At 38.0% G+C, this 16,368-nt stretch overlaps 1 protein-coding gene across 2 annotated transcripts in view; it reads right to left on the bottom strand.

The window, feature by feature from the left end:
- Positions 1–11,742: 11,742 nt before the first annotated feature.
- Positions 11,743–16,368, bottom strand: part of LOC127417137 (multiple C2 and transmembrane domain-containing protein 2-like) — a 74,762-nt gene continuing 70,136 nt past the window's right edge. For both annotated transcript variants that reach the window (XM_051656848.1, XM_051656846.1), the window contains exon 23: positions 11,743–14,630. In XM_051656848.1, the coding sequence (XP_051512808.1) occupies positions 14,562–14,630 (69 nt within the window). In that variant the 3' untranslated portion in view covers positions 11,743–14,561. The remainder of the gene's footprint in view (positions 14,631–16,368) is intronic.

The following is a 16,368-nucleotide window of genomic DNA, read 5'->3' as shown; positions in this document are numbered from 1 at the left end:
CTGTATTCTGTGGGATTGACAATCATATTATGGCAGGGGTTTTCAACAGGGGGTTCGGCAATCATTGTTTTAATCAGAAACATATTTTTCAAATGTATTATTATTATTATTATTATTATTATTATTATTATTATTTATATATATGTAGCCAAGTGGAGACATTTCATGAAATTTAACTTTAGACATAAATTGGACATGGCCCCTTTAAGAAGAGTTTTGTGACACCTGCTTCCCAGCACTCTCTCGTGTTGCACACACTCTCACAGCGAAATCATCAGGATTCGTACAACTTTTCTAAATTTGGCTAATTCGTATGATGCACTCGTTTGAATTCCTACGACTTACACAACAGCCAATGGTGTCACTGGACATCCTTTCCATCTAATACGCGACAATTACTTGCTTATGTCACACACAACAGGTTACTAACATGTTTACACACTCTACTGATTGGTTATGTTTAGATAAGGGGTTTGGTTAAGGGCATAATATTAACAAGTAACGCCTCGTGCGCGGAACTCACACTTGCTTCCGCATTAGACATCCGTGAATTTGCACTTCGTACAAGACCATACGAAATAGCCAACTCTTCGGGTTGGCTGGTTAGAAACGTGAGAACATATATTGCACAAGAGAGCTCCCAGTTTTGTTCAGATTAAGCCCCCCCCAAAATAGTTTTGTATCCAGTGTTGATTATTTACAACCTACTGGCTATACACATATATATATACAAAAGTTTTGAAACACTTGACTGAAATGTTTCTCATGATCTTAAAAATCTTTCGATCTGAAGGCATATGCTTAAATGTTTGAAATTAGTTTTGTAGACTAAAATATAATTGTGCCACCATATTAATTTATTTCATTATAAATCTAAAATTTAATAAAAAATAAAAAAAGGTTTTTGAAATTGATGACTTGGACCAAATAATAAAGAAAATCAGCCAATAAGTGCCCAACATAGATGGGAACTCCTTCAATACTGTTTAAAAAGCATCCCAGGGTGATACCTCAAGAAGTTGGTTGAGAAAATGTCAAGAGTACATGTCTGCAAATTCTAGGCAAAGGGTGACTACTTTGAAGATGCTAAAATATAACACAGTTTTGATTTATTTTGGATTATGTTTAGTCACAACATAATTCCCATAGTTCCATTTATGTTATTCCATAGTTCTGATGACTTTACTATAATTCTAAAATGTGAAAAAATTATAATAAAGAATGAGTGTGTTTCAAAACTTTTGACCGGTAGTGTATATATATATATATATATATATATATATATATATATATATATATATATATATATATATATATACAGTACTGTGCAAAAGTTTTAGGCACTTGTGAAAAATGTTGCATAGTGAGGATGTCTTCAAAAATATTGACATAATTAGTTTTCATTTATCACTTAATGTCATACAAAGTCCAGTAAACATAAAAAAGCTAAATTAATATTCAGTGTGACCACCATTGTGTTTAAAACAGCACCAGTTCTCCTAGGTACACCTGGACACAGTTTTTCTTGGTTGTTGGCAGATAGGATGTTCCAAGCTTCTTGGAGAATTCGCCACAGTTCTTTTATCTATTTAGTCTCAATTGCTTCTGTCTCTTTATTTAATCTCAGACTGACACGATGTTCAATGGGTGGCTTTGTGAGGGCCATGACATCTGTTGCAGGGCTCCCTGTTCAGCCGCGAAGCACGGGGGTGACAGCATCATGTTGTGGGGGTGCTTTGCTGCAGGAGGGACTGGTGCACTTCACAAAATAGATGGCATCATGAGGAAGGAAAAGTATGTGGATATATTGAAGCAACATATCAAGACATCAGCCAGGAAGTTAAATCTTGGTTGCAAATGGGTCTTCCAAATGGACAATGACCCAAAGCATACCACCAAAGTTGTGGCAAAATGGCTTAAGGACAACAAAATCAAGTTACTGGAGTGGCCATCACAAAGCCCTGACCTCAATCTGATAGAACATTTGTGGGCAGAACAGAAAAAGTGTGTGCAAGCAAAGAGGCCTACAAACCTGACTCAGTTACACCAGTTCTGTCTGGAGGAATGGGCCAAAATTCTTGTAACTTATTGTGAGAAGCTTGTGGAAGGCTACCCAAAATGTTTGACCCAAGTTAAACAATTTAAAGGCAATGCTACCAAATACTAACAAAGTCTATGTAAATTTATGACCCAATGGGAATGTGATATAAATCATTCTCTCTACTATTATTCTGACATTTCACATACTTAAAATAAAGTAGTGATCCTAAATGACCTAAGACAGGGAATGTTTTCTACGGTTAAATGTCAGTAATTGTGAAAAACTGAGTTTAAATGTATTTGGCTAAGGTGTATGTAAACTTCTGACTTCAACTGTAACTGGTCCAGCTTTCCATTCACTAAGGGGTCTTTGGAATGGAATAAAACTGGTGTATTTAGAGTCGAGTGGTGGAATAAAACTTTATTTTACATCCTATGTGACTGCAGAAAGAGACTAGGCAACTTTTCAGTGTCTGAGATGTTTTTCTTCTTTGTCTTCTACATGTCTGTCATTCAAACCAAAAGCATCCTCTCATCTTAAATCAAACACTAAAAAATTAATTCTAGTATGGGTCGTTCTCATTGCATAAGACTGTTCCAAGTACTTCCCTCTTGTTATTCCACAGTGAACACATTAAAGTGATAGTTAATTATGTATTGGTGATGGCTCTGTCTGTTGCTGTGTTTAGTCTTGACATGGAGGACTCAGACATAGGTAGCTTAATTACAATTTTACACACACAAAAAAAATAATAAATAAATAAATAAAATAAAAGTATGGGGGAATCAATAAATCAGTAGATCTCTGGGTAGGTGCCTGGACAAACCTTATTTCTTTATTTCTATGTGGCTCTTTATTTGTTTTCTCTTTTTCCCTCTCCTTTACTCCCTCGTCAGTGGGGAGCAGGAATCCCAAATTATCCGCAGGATTACGGGGCACACTGCCCTGGAGCCCCTCACCCCATAGCAGAGGTAACATATTCAATGGCCTGGGGCGAGTGGTGCTGAGAGTGAGCCCTGCTGCATACTGATGGGTGAGCAGGGGAGGCAGTAACTGGTGCAGTGGAGGAGAGGGGAGAGAAGGGCAAGCACAGGGAGATGATGGCTTTGTTTCCCCTTGTCTGTCAGATGCCTAGACTCCTCCCCCTCCCCTGCCATCACCCACTCTATACCCTCTCTAACACATGCACACTCACAAGCTTCTATCCCTCAGTGTAGAAGTTGAGAAAAAAATAAATAATAATAATAATTATTATTATTTATAATCAAGTGAAAACAATGGATTCATGTTTCTTTTATGATGTTAGTTAAGAGGACTTTCTTTTAAATGAGTGTTTCTTCAACTTTTGGCAATTTCATGTCCCAGGGCTTGATTTTTATTAAAACAGATTTATTTATTTTTTTCACATTAAAACATTAAAACTTTTTTTTACTATGGCTTCATTATATGGTTTTGGTACTTTTCAAATACCTTTTATGTACAGATTTTAGCCTAATTTCAGACCCAGAATTTCAATATTAATCCTTTAAAATAATTGATTGCAAAATTACAAATGATTAGATATATATTATATATATAACTATAATAATCTGAAGAGTACAATAAACATAAACCATTTCAATATTTATTGTGTGAAAATTATTTATATAAATTTTTCCAAAATTACAACAACTTTTCTTCAACAATTTTGTCCCTAATATGTTTTTTTTTCAAATGTTAGTGTACAAGTTAACTGTCGACAAACGTGTCAGTGAAGAACATGCTTGAGATGAAACACAGTTGTGCTCAAAATTTTGCATAGCCTTGGAGAATTAGAAATATATGTACCATTTTTAAAGAAAACATGGATGAGCAGGCAAAACACATTTCTTTTATTTATTATGGGATTCATATTTAACTGTAGGTTATAACAGAATGGCACAATCATAAAACAAAACGTGGCAACAAAGAAAACAAATGAAATGACCCCTGTTCAAAAGTCTGCATACCCTTAGTTCTTAATACTGTGTATTGCCCCCTTTAGCATCAGTGACAGAGTGCAGTCTTTTGTAATAGTTGTCTATGAGGCCCCAAATTCTTGCAGGTGGTATAGCTGCCCATTCGTCTTGGCAAAATGCCTCCAGGTCATGCAAAGTCTTTGGTCGTCTTGCATGAACCGCACGTTTGAGATCTCCCCAGAGTGGCTCGATGATATTAAGGTCAGGAGACTGTGATGGCCACTCCAGAACCTTCACCTTTTTCTGCTGTAACCACTGGAGGGTCAACTTGGCCTTGTGCTTAGGGTCATTGTCATGCTGGAAAGTCCAAGAGCGTCCTATGTGCAGCTTTCGTGCAGAAGAATGCAAATTGTCTGCCAGTATTTTCTGATAACATGCTGCATTCATCTTGCCATCAATTTTCACAAGATTCCCCGTGATTTTAGAGCTCACACACCCCCAAAACATCAGTGAGCCACCACCATGCTTCACAGTGGGGATGGTATTCTTTTCACTATAGGCCTTGTTGACCCCTCTCCAAACATAGCGCTTATGGTTGTGACCATAAAGCTCTATTTTGGTCTTGTCACTCCATATTACAGTGTGCCAGAAGCTGTGAGGCGTGTCAAAGTGTTGTCAGGCATATTGTAACTGGGCTTTTTTGTGGCATTGGTGCAGTAAAGGCTTCTTTCTGGCAACTCGACCATGCAGCTCATTTTTGTTCAAGTATCGTCGTATTGTGTTCCTTGAAACAACCACACCGTCTTTTTCCAGAGCAGCCTGTATTTCTCCTGAGGTTACCTGTGGGTTTTTCTTTGTATCCCGAACAATTCTTCTGGCAGTTGTGGCTGAATTCTTTCTTGGTCTGCCTGACCTTGGCTTGGTATCAAGAGATCCCCGAATTTTCCACTTCTTAATAAGTGATTGAACAGTACTGACTGGCACTTTCAAGGTTTTGGATATCTTTTTTATATCCTTTTCCATCTTTATAAAGTTCCATTACCTTGTTACGCAGGTCTTTTGACAGTTCTTTTCTGCTCCCCATGGCTCAGTATCTAGCCTGCACAGTGCATCCACGTGAGAGCTAACAAACTCATTGACTATTTAGACACAGGCACTAATTGCAATTTAAAAAGCCACAGGTGTGGGAAATTAACCTTTAATTACCATTTAAACCTGTGTGTGTCACCTTGTGTGTCTGTAACAAGGCCAAACATTCAAGGGTATGTAAACTTTTGATCAGGGCCATTTGGGTGATTTCTGTTATCATTATGATTTATAAAGGAGCCAAACAACTATGTGATAATAAATGGCTTCATATGATCACTATCCTTAAATAAAAGATCATTTTTGCATGATCAGTCATATTTTCAAAATCAATGCCAAAATGTCACAATTTCTGCCAGGGTATGCAAACTTTTGAGCACAACTGTATACTGTAAGTGATGTTTAAAGAAAACAAAGAAAATTCATGATAAATATGACTTAAATATCAGAATATTTTTATTGGAGGCCATTTCCAATCAAGCTATAATTTTGCAAAATTATGCAAGAAGTGTGGAAATATTATTTGTGTATTTACAGAACATAAAATGTGAGCTGTGAAATTAGATATAGAAAGACAAAAGAGTCAAACATTTCATTTCTTTTAAACACAATTTTGAATGTGGTGGAAATGACACTGTGTTGTGAATTATTGTTGTGAGTCTTTTTATATTTATCCAACACATCCAAACTCTTCTGCCATTCCATTCCCTTGATTGTACTACGTATGTGTATGTGTCTATGTGTGTGTATATATGCATATATGTGTATGTATGTATATGTGTATGTTTATGTGTATGTATATGTGTGTGTGTATATATATATATATATATATATATATAGTAGATTCGCAATTCTCGAAAAACGGAATACAAATAAATCACTAAAGTTGCCCTCCATACAAATTGGAATTCCCACTAATTGAACAAAAATCACACTGTGTTTTTCATTAAATTAATTCACTAATAAAACAAGCCATAAAACTGTCATTTTAGTATGTCACATAAATAATAAGTAATAGATATATCATAGTTGTGTGTCATCTTAACATTCATCTATTTCAAGTTACAATGTTCCTGCAGCACTGAACTAAAAAGAGACAGATATGTTTGTAATTCAGGAATTATCATTTCATTGCATGTACAGTCATTGCATGTAAGGGTGTGAGGCTGTAGTATAGGGGTAAGTAGGGAAATATAACCACATGCCTCCACTGCTTGACAAAGCTAAAGAGGAGAAACTAACAGAAGCTTCAGTTTGCTGGCTAATTGGGACCCGGTGGCTGACATCGCAGGCTCATGAGCAAAACAAACATAATTTCAATATAGCCACAACTAGACTCTTTAAACCATGATCACAGAGCAAAGTGGTTCCAATGCAAGACCACATCTAATTAATCTGAGACAGGAGCTTTAAATGAAGTTAAATTATTTGTGTGTGTGTGTGTGTGTGTGTTCAATTATGATGTGCGCTGTGGCACGCTTTAGATCTGGAGGACAGTTCATATGGCTGTAATTAGCAGGCCTTGTTAATGAAATCGAAACCATGCCGGTAAATTGACTGCGCTGTCTATGGCAGTGGGCGATAACCTCCATAAACTTCAGTTTCCAATTAAAATTGATACGTAGGGTGATTTAAATAATTCAAAGTAGATTTTTTGGTTTAACCACAAATGCTGTCAAATTTTACACTCAAAAAAAAGATGAATGTAACAAATATTTTGATCAGAGGTGATAGGAAATGAGACCAAGCCCTACAGTAATTGTTGGTGAGAGTGAATGCGTGTTTTTATATGATTATATTGGTAGCATAAAAGACTAAAGAAAACGAAGGCAGTGATTCTGAACCAGTGGGGCGTATGTCCGTGGGGCAAGGCTGTGCATCCAATCAGACTCTACAGTGTTTTTGAGTAAGTTCATCTGTCACTAGGTAGACACTATCCAAATTAGCCAGATGGCAACATGTTGATTGGCATGACCTCACAATCCCAAACCATGAACAAAACTATGCAATTGATTTTAAAGACAATTTTAGGACTGTGTTGGGTCTCCACTTGATGAAATGTGAAATCACTCAATGTGTCCTCTGCACTTCTATAACTGTCTGGTTTGGTTCAGCTACGAAATCAGACGTCAGAAGACTACAAAGGACAGTTCGGACTGCTGAGAAGATTATTGGTTGCCCCCTGCCCTCCCTTGAAGAACTATACACTTCCAGAGTGAGGAAAAAGGCTGGAAAAATCTCTCTGGACCCCACTCACACAGCCCACTACCTTTTTGAACTGTTGCCTTCTGGCCGACACTTCAGAGCTCTGAGCACCAGAACCGTCAGTCACAGGAACAATTTTTTTCCCCCTCAGGCTATCCATCTCATGAACAGTTAAAACTGCCCCATTGAGCAATAATTATGTGCAATACACAGCTTAGTCTTTTTATATTTATCCAACACATCCAACCTCTTCTGCCATTCCATTCCCTTGATTGTACTATGTATGTGTATGTGTGTATGTATGTGTGTGTGTATGTGTGTGTATATATGCATATATGTGTATGTATGTATATGTGTATGTATATGTGTGTACCGTACCATAACAAAAAAGGAAAATAAAAAGGATTTTTCGTCTTTTGTGAAAACACTTGCTCTGCCATCTTGTAATTTTACCCAATAGCTTTTGTGCTATGGCACATTCCAGAACACCAGATATACATATTCATCAGAGACCTATAGAATGTGTCAAATAGAGGTGTCCTAATTGTGTCCTTGATGAAAGGCTATTAATATTGAACACTTCTGCAGTCACCCATGTGTCTGCACTTTTTTTTTTCACCGTGAGACAAAAAGCAGATCTCTGTTTATCTCTAATGATACCTGAATCCCATGAGGTGAGAAAAGACACTGCGAGTGGCTCCAGTAGATTCATCAAGCCAAATATTGTGTTCTTCCCTCTGGAGGCTGAGAGTCACATTGCATTATATCACTGTTAATTAAAATGAAATATGCGGTTAAATTATTCTGTGTATTGTTGCCTGATGGGGTGCACACATGCTAAATGCAGACCATTGAGACAACAACAGATAGCTAACAAAGGTTTTTCTCTCTCTCTCTCTCTCTCTCTCTCTCTCTCTCTCTCTCTCTCTCTCTCTCTCTCTCTCTCTCTCATGCTTTCAATCCCTATATCTCTCATTCTAAAATTTGCCAATTTCCACCTCTGTAGCACACTTTTCTCAAGGTTCTACCTCAAGGGTACACAAGGCAATTCAGTCATGGAATGAAAACATTTCCCATGTTTATTGAGCAACATTTTTTTTAATTATTGTTATAATGTGTCACCAAGAGGGCTGTCCTTTTCTATTAACATTGTTTAACATTTCCTCAGTTTGATGATAAAAGGGAAAGAAAAGGATGGATGTCTGTGCATCCAGTCAGTACTGAGGGCTTGTTTGGTGTATTCGGCTGAATGGGGTGACTTTGTTTCTGAGGCAGTCAGCGGCCCTCCTCATCATCTTTTCATCTATGCCTGGCCTTTCTGATCCTAGAGCTGAGCCTGTCAGGGCTGCACCTGTAATGGAGGGACCTCTCGCCCTGCGCTGCTCGCATGCCCGCCTGCCCTCAGACTCGCACTCTGTATCTTAGTGCCACTCCTAGCCCCTACCAATGCCCATGAGACTGGCCACCACCCCAGCTGTTAGCTTCGTTCTAATGCACTTCGAATAATATTAAAGCCAAATCACTTGAAATTATTAATGCAGACATGCCCCTAAGAGAGATACTTTTAAAGGCCAGTGACTTAATTAAAGCTCTTAAAGGTTACCCCTGCGCAATTGATGTATTGCAAGAAATTATAGCTCGGTGATGTTGAGAGTAATACGCCCACTGTATAAATAACACGTAAACTATGACTTCTGAGAATGGTGGCAAGCACCCTTAGGCGGAATTGCAGTCATGAGTTCATAATGTAATTAATATTTTTACCCGCAACTGTCAGTATTCTTTGCCTTTGTTCTACATGTTGACTCGTCCTTGTGTTGACTGATATCCACAGCGGTCTTCCTTCAGAATTGCTTAGCTGTGTTTTGTTTAAAAAAAAAAACTGTGGGAGTAGAAACAACTTTTATGCGTGATTGTCTTCGGCAGGCTAAGCACATAGGTTAAGGTCCTTAGTTGGTGCTACCCACCATGAGCAAAGCAAAAACAATCAGCTTTGTCATTTGGATCTCATTAGTGTATGAATCCAGTAAAGCCCTCCACTTATTGGTGTCAGAACTCTCTCTCTCTCAGTCTCAGACCTGAGTCTCAGTACGGTGAAGTTGAGCCTCCCCGCAAAAAAATGACAAGTCTCTGCAGTGCTTTTATTTTGACTTGCAACGAAGAAAAACAAATTGAAACCAAAATCTAACAAGAAGCTTTTTACTGCTTTGCAGCAATACACGTCTGCGGCGAGGGAGGGTCATCTCACTTTAATCAAAACAAAAGTACAACAATAATTGAGGAAGAGGTGTTGAACAGGGGCATCTTATTCAAATGAGACTTGTCTGGCATTCTTTCTGAAAGAGCACATGGCACATCTGCAAAGGAAGTATTGCGGCACTCTCGCTCAGTATTTGGCACGTTGTAGTTTGACGCTCGCTTCGGGCTACATATCAGAGCAGTACCTGATAATAAAAAATAAAAAAACAGGTTGTAGGGGTTCTTGCACACAGTCTGCCTATGGTGCTGCCTGAAGGACTACCATGGAAACAAGAAGTGCGACAGGCTCTGGGGGGACCTGCCACAGCTGCAGGCGTTTCCTTTCTGACAGGCTGATGAAGACATCAGCTTCATGCTGAGCAAAACAACAACTATTGAGGGAGAAAAAAAGAGAGAGAGAATGATGCAAGCAGTGTTAACTGCTTTGTGGCTGAAATGTTCATTAGTGAGCTTGTGGAACATACAGCACTGTATTTAGGGACCATATTTCCCATTTTGTACTCACTAGAGATTTAAGTGCTGAATCCCAAGAGACAAATGCAAAATGGTAAATAATTTTTTAAACGTGACTTTGTTTATGAATAGTTTTTAAATAGACAACGTGAAGAAATTATAGTCAACAAAGTGATTTCCTGATGCACTGACATTGTCTTCTCTATCACAGCATGTACTAAAACAAGACGTATTTACTTATTTACTTGATTTTGATCAGTCAACCACGGCATTCTGCATTTTTCAAACTGGTCTCATAGAATCATGTTACTATGCATAAGGTTTTGCAAAATGAAAATGATGTGGCTCTTTGTACATATCGTGGCAGTATCCCAGTGAAATGAACACTAGAGGCACTTCAACAACAATTTATTGTCATAAGACATAAGTAATACCGCAGATTATCCTGTTAGTTCTTTAACACTTACTGTTCTTTACAAAACTTCAACTACCATAGAGCATGAATTTGTAATGCAATAATTTTTCATGTTTGCATTACATAACCATCTACTAATTATATACGCATCCAGCGTGATCAAATTGCACGGCTAACAGCGCGTTGCATGTGTTTTAAAACCTGAAGAGCCTGCGAGTCAACACAAGAGTCCAAGGTGTCAAACACACAACAAAATGATGGTTGCTTTAGCAATTGCATTTTTCATGTCACATTCACTTTTACTGACACTCTCAGTTATATTCAGGTTTAAGGTTTAGAGAAGGGAGGTAAGTTTTATTTAAAACTTGATAAGGCATTAACCTTAAAACCCTAATCTGTTTGGGAGAACATTTAACTGCATCGATACATGTAATATAATTTTACGAAAATGTCACCACAGTCATGTCATTTTCATGAGATCTGTCATTTTCACATAATGACAGCTAAACCCTGTAATTGACTGATTTTCTTCAAAGCTGTGCTAGTTTCATGTCTTTCGTTTATATCACTCTGCAGTCTCTTCACATAAATTCCTCTCAAACCAAATGTTTCATGTCCATTTATATATTTGATAAATGTCCATGTGGTAAGTGGCATAATGTCACCAAATAAACTGCTTCATGGTGATAAAAGTACCCTATGCTTCATGTCACAATTCTGGTCATTTTGCGATAATGCAATATTAATAATATTTCGTTAACTGTACATAGTCATAACTTAAGAAATAGTCTTTTGCTATTAAACACATTCCCTCAGTTGAACTGAGTAATGGCATATCCAAAACTTGTGTAATTAAATTCACATCACTTGGTGTTCATATAGAATGAACTTAACGATTTAAGATGCAAATAGACTTAAATCAGGTTTGCTATATAAATGTTGTTGTTTCAACTTTTTCTTTTAGGTGTGTTTTTTATTGAATGGGTTAGGACATAACTTTAGGTCACCGTCATACACATTAAAAATAATGTAGATTATAACTTATTCTAGATCAGTCATTAAAAAAACAAATTTCCACATAAGTGCAGACACCTGTATTTTAGTTATACATGCACAAGCTGAGCTGCAATTAATTTAACAGTGTCCAACTTGACCAAAGGGGACACAGATCACCATAATGGTGACATAACATGAAACAACTATTTGCAAAAAAACAATATAAATAATATTACGAAAGAGATAATACCTCTATAAAGTCTTAATAACAACCATTTAAATGCCCCCATATGTTCCTTTTGACCAAGGAGATATAATTAAATAATTTAAGCTGCAATGCATTGTGGGTATTCTCCAAAGCCTCAATTTTGTCCTCAATAGTTTGAGGTGTTAACACTTAACATCTTTAGTCTATTCTTTATTTATTTCTTTATTATGTTTTTGAAAAAAAAGTTTAAGGAATTTGCTAAACTTGACATTTCAAGTAACGTTTAATCAAGACAACTTGGTTTTTCCAGTAATGACAACATTAGGGTTTACAGTGTGGCAATATTAGAGCTGACAATCTGAATTTTCTCAGAAGTGAGCACTGTTAATGATTTTGTACATTTATTTATTTTTTTCTATTTGCCAAATCTTTTTATTGCTGAAACTTCAAAGCATAGGATTTTCCTTTAGGCAGTTTACAATAATCAAAATACACTTGTCAATACAAGCTCTCAGTGATGAATGCTGCGTCGCCCCCCTCTTTAAGAGAGACTACAATCGACAGCCTCTCATTTCATCTGGGTTATCGAGATGGTGTTGAATTTTTGAAGATCATTACTCTCCTCCAGCACAAACACTTCACATCCACTTAAAGGCTTGCTTTCAAGTTTTGGTGTTAACCCCAAGACTAGAGCTTTCCTGCAAGCATTGTTTAATTGGTTTCACCTCACGCAGACATCTGATGGGGTCTCATTTACTAAGCTAATGGACACTGGCCCTCCCCTCCCCGCTCTCGCTCTCTCTGTGGCCCCCCAGTGGAGTCGGCACAGGAAGAAGGCATGGAGTTTGTGTGTGGGATTTCTCTTGTCAGAGGGCTGTGGGTCACCTCCACTCCCCCTCGCTTTGAATCGGACCCCTGGTGGCAGCTCCTGGGAGAGTGCAGTGATGTCTCTATCAGACTGCCAAAAGAGATAGCCCCAGGCTCCAGCAGGTCCCTTAGAGCCAATCAAACGCTGCACCAACTGATGCTCTTTCACCAGCTCCAAACTGCAGAGGAGTGAAGGGAGGGAGAGAGAGAAGGAGGGGGCCAGACTAGTATGCTGAGCCCTCCAATCAGTCTGAGCAAACTCCCTGAACTGGGGTCTCGGGCTCAACTGTATGGCGAGAACCAGACAGAACTCAGCCCGAGCACGGCTATTTTTACAAAGCATTTGCTCTGTTATTTACCTCGCTCAGTAAATTAAGGGAGAGCAGGCAACAAGATGACTTCTGAGGAAGTTTTCTTTTTCTGTTCAGCTTTGCATTTCTATGAAAGAAACTTTAACTTCATCTGTCTCGGATAAAGTCTGAAAATTATAATGAAGTACAATAAAAATCATCACTGTAAAAATAAAATTAAAAAAAAGGTGCAAATTAACAGCACTTATTATGAAGTTAATTAATAATCAGTTAACCATCATTTCAATGCTTTGAATGCCCAAATTCGAGATGTGTCACTTTGGAAATATTGCTATCTATAAAAATACTCTCTGATGGAGGAGAGGCTGGAATATGACTGTAAGATGAATAAATAAGTTGATGAGGCAGGAAATCTCCATTTGCTCTACTCGAGGCCCCATCACTGGTAGCAACACTACAGAGAGATGGGTCTAGTAGAGAGCCATTAGGCACTGGAGGTGATTTTAATGAAAATGGGAGACACTAAGTGCGGGGTATGGAGTGTATATACTCTCTCTCTCTCTTTCTCTCTACCTCTTTATGTGAGATGAGCTCTCTCATATGGACCTTGTTATTGCCAGTGTATTACAAAAGCAGTGCATTAGCTGACTGCTCTGGACACACACAGACTTTGATGTGTTCTACATGAGCAGAGCTAAACAGTGACCAGTATACTCTTCTGTGAAATAATGCGGCCATGTATTCACATAGAGGGCGTCCTTCACAAGTAATACAGTGTTAAGGACGCAGGAGAAGAAAAACACATTCAAGAAGTCAAACATTTAGTTATCATCTTCATATTATCTTTATCTGCTGCATAAATATACAAAAAGATTGGCAGGAAACAGTAAGTTAAAGGGATAGTTCACCCAAAAATGAAAATTCTGTGAGCATTTATTCACCCTCATGATGTTCCAAATCTATATGAAAAGGTGCAATGAAAGTGAATGGTGACTGAGGTCACAAAATCTTCTTTTGTGTTCCATATTCAAGAAAGAAAATCATAAGGGTTTGCAACTACATCAGGGTCTGTCAATTATGAAGAAAGAAAAAGAATATTTTTTGGGGGGTGAACTATACCTTTAAAAACCAAACAAAACATACATTATAGATTCTTAAAAAGTAGCTGCATTTACAATAAGGAGAATTCATGTTAAATGGCATTTAAAGTTGCTTGAATATTTCCCATAGTTTGATAAACTATTGAGTGAAATACAGTATATTACAAATATTTTACCCTCATTTGAATAATTTGCAGTAAACACAAACAATAGGGAGCATGTTGTTTTGCAATTTATCTTTTGTTAAATGAAGCAGAATGTGGTCCCTAAAAAGACATTAATAGATGAATTGCAAGGCATAAGTCATTTGTTTGCTGGCTGTGTCGTATTTCAGCGAATTTCAGTGTGGCCACATGCAGAGTCTGTTGGAGCCCGACTTTACCTTCATATGCTCACACACTGTGAACATGAGAGTCAGTGAGAGCCAAAGGCCTTGTCAAGAGGGGCCCCGCTTTCTCTTTGACTCTCTCTCACACACACACACACACACACACACACACAAACACACACACGGATACAAATATATACACACACTAGCACAGAGTGGACAGTGAATACACCTTGTTGGAAACGCAGATGGCATGGCACAAGGGGTTTCCTCCTCTCACATGGGCCGTAATGACTTAAACACACCGTGTCTTCAAACGTCGTCCTTCCCTTTCATCCGACATGTCCGATGGGTTTCAGCGCAAGCGTTTCTTTTTCACCAGGCCCTGGTTGCTGAGCTCGGCTCTCAGCTCGCTGTACTGCACCTGTAAAAACAAACAGCTCTTTGGTCAGAGACAGGTAATCGGAGCTGAGGCCTGCTCATGGTAATGGCTCCCCTGAGGAGAGCTGGTGCTGCGGGAAAGCCAGACGGGCGCGGCTGTAATGAATCATTTTTTAAACACAGGAGCAGAGGGGATTAATCACAAGGAGGAAAGATTTGAAAAGTCAAGGGTTCCTTACCCACACAGTGGTGACTACACCCCCCCCCCCCCCCAACCCCTACTGGAAGCACACATGGATTGGTTGAGCTAAGGCGCTGTCTTTGGTCCTCGCAAACTGAGAAGTTGAAAGTTGTGTCCTTCCTGAGAAAAGTTTGTTTGAGACTAATTATAGCAGCTTGTAGGCAGGAGTATGTGCCTGTACGGCTCTGACTGGGGCGCTGCGGTTACAGATGATCACACACTTCATGCTGTTTACTTTACTTTCATCAGGATGACCTTCACCTTCGACACAAGTTCACCCCCTGCTTTAAGTAGAGTTTCACTGTGATATGAGAAACTGAATAAATATCCTCCTTTTTTTTTCCAGGCAAGCTCACAGCATATTCATGTACAACTAGTAGAACGCAATTAAACATTCAAACCTAGCATTCAAAGTCCTCTGATATAGGAGTTAAATTATATTTTTGGGGCAGCGCGATATGAAATTGCTCCATAACAACTCTAAATATATCCATTTAGAAGCACAAATGAATAGTTGATCACTCTCTTGCAGCACAGGATTAAGTCACAATTTGAAATTTTAGTGTGTTAAAAGGACACTTCTTTGATTTTTTACCTATGAATGCAATAAATGTAATATATGAGTTGATGTCCTGATTTAGCAGCATTCCAAGAGAGATGATATTTAGCGCAACAGCATTGGGGAAGTTTCAATGTTTGTATGGATGTGCACGGATAGTCGTTATTCGTAAACCGTTCTATGCACCTGTATTTAAATATCAAAATCAATATTCAGTTATTCTACAAGTGCCTTGTGCAGGACCGCCACATTTTTTAGACACTGTGTCAAGTTAAAAAGAACTTCAATTATAAATGCATCTTGAGACACCTGCGTTTCATTCTTTCATTTAATTCCACAAGTTAAATGCTTAACCATTTAAAAATCAAAGCAATGTAACTCATGCACATGACAATAGTGTTGGCTGCCTCACGGAATTGTAAACCTGCCCGGGCAGAGGACATTTCAGGTTTGGCATTTTCTTTTCCATTTGTTAATACTATGTTGCAGGCAGTGACAATTTGATTATTTCTATTTTACTTTATTGTGAGTAATTTTATAATTTGAAGAAATATGTATTGTGCTATTTAGGCTCATAGCTCACTATTCCTTGCTATTTTGAGTAGTGTTTGGCACGTATCCATTGCAATAAAGGTTTTTTTGGTCCCAACTCCCAATGGATAACCAAATAGCAAACGGTTATCTTACATATCTCTAGTTTGTATCACTCTGCTTTTTTTGTGTTTTTGTGTTTTGTGCATAAATTACTAGTGTGAAGCGTGTATTTTTCAAAGTTAAAATACTTTCTTTTATCTCACCTTCATATGCAGAGACAGCTATAAGAAAAACATTTGTAGGCTTATTTCCTGCCTCTGTAGTCATGTTTGCTACTAATTTAGAAAATGTGATTTATGCGGCAAAAATTGGAATATCACGAAAACTATTTGCGAATAAAGCAGCAATTAAGCAAACAAAAACATCACTTCTGGCAAAATAGAAACA

The sequence above is a fragment of the Myxocyprinus asiaticus genome, chromosome 26 (assembly GCF_019703515.2).
Source record: "Myxocyprinus asiaticus isolate MX2 ecotype Aquarium Trade chromosome 26, UBuf_Myxa_2, whole genome shotgun sequence".
NCBI classification, from domain to species: domain Eukaryota; kingdom Metazoa; phylum Chordata; class Actinopteri; order Cypriniformes; family Catostomidae; genus Myxocyprinus; species Myxocyprinus asiaticus.
Note: the sequence above shows the minus strand (reverse complement) of the source record. Positions and strands in the feature narration are given on the sequence as shown.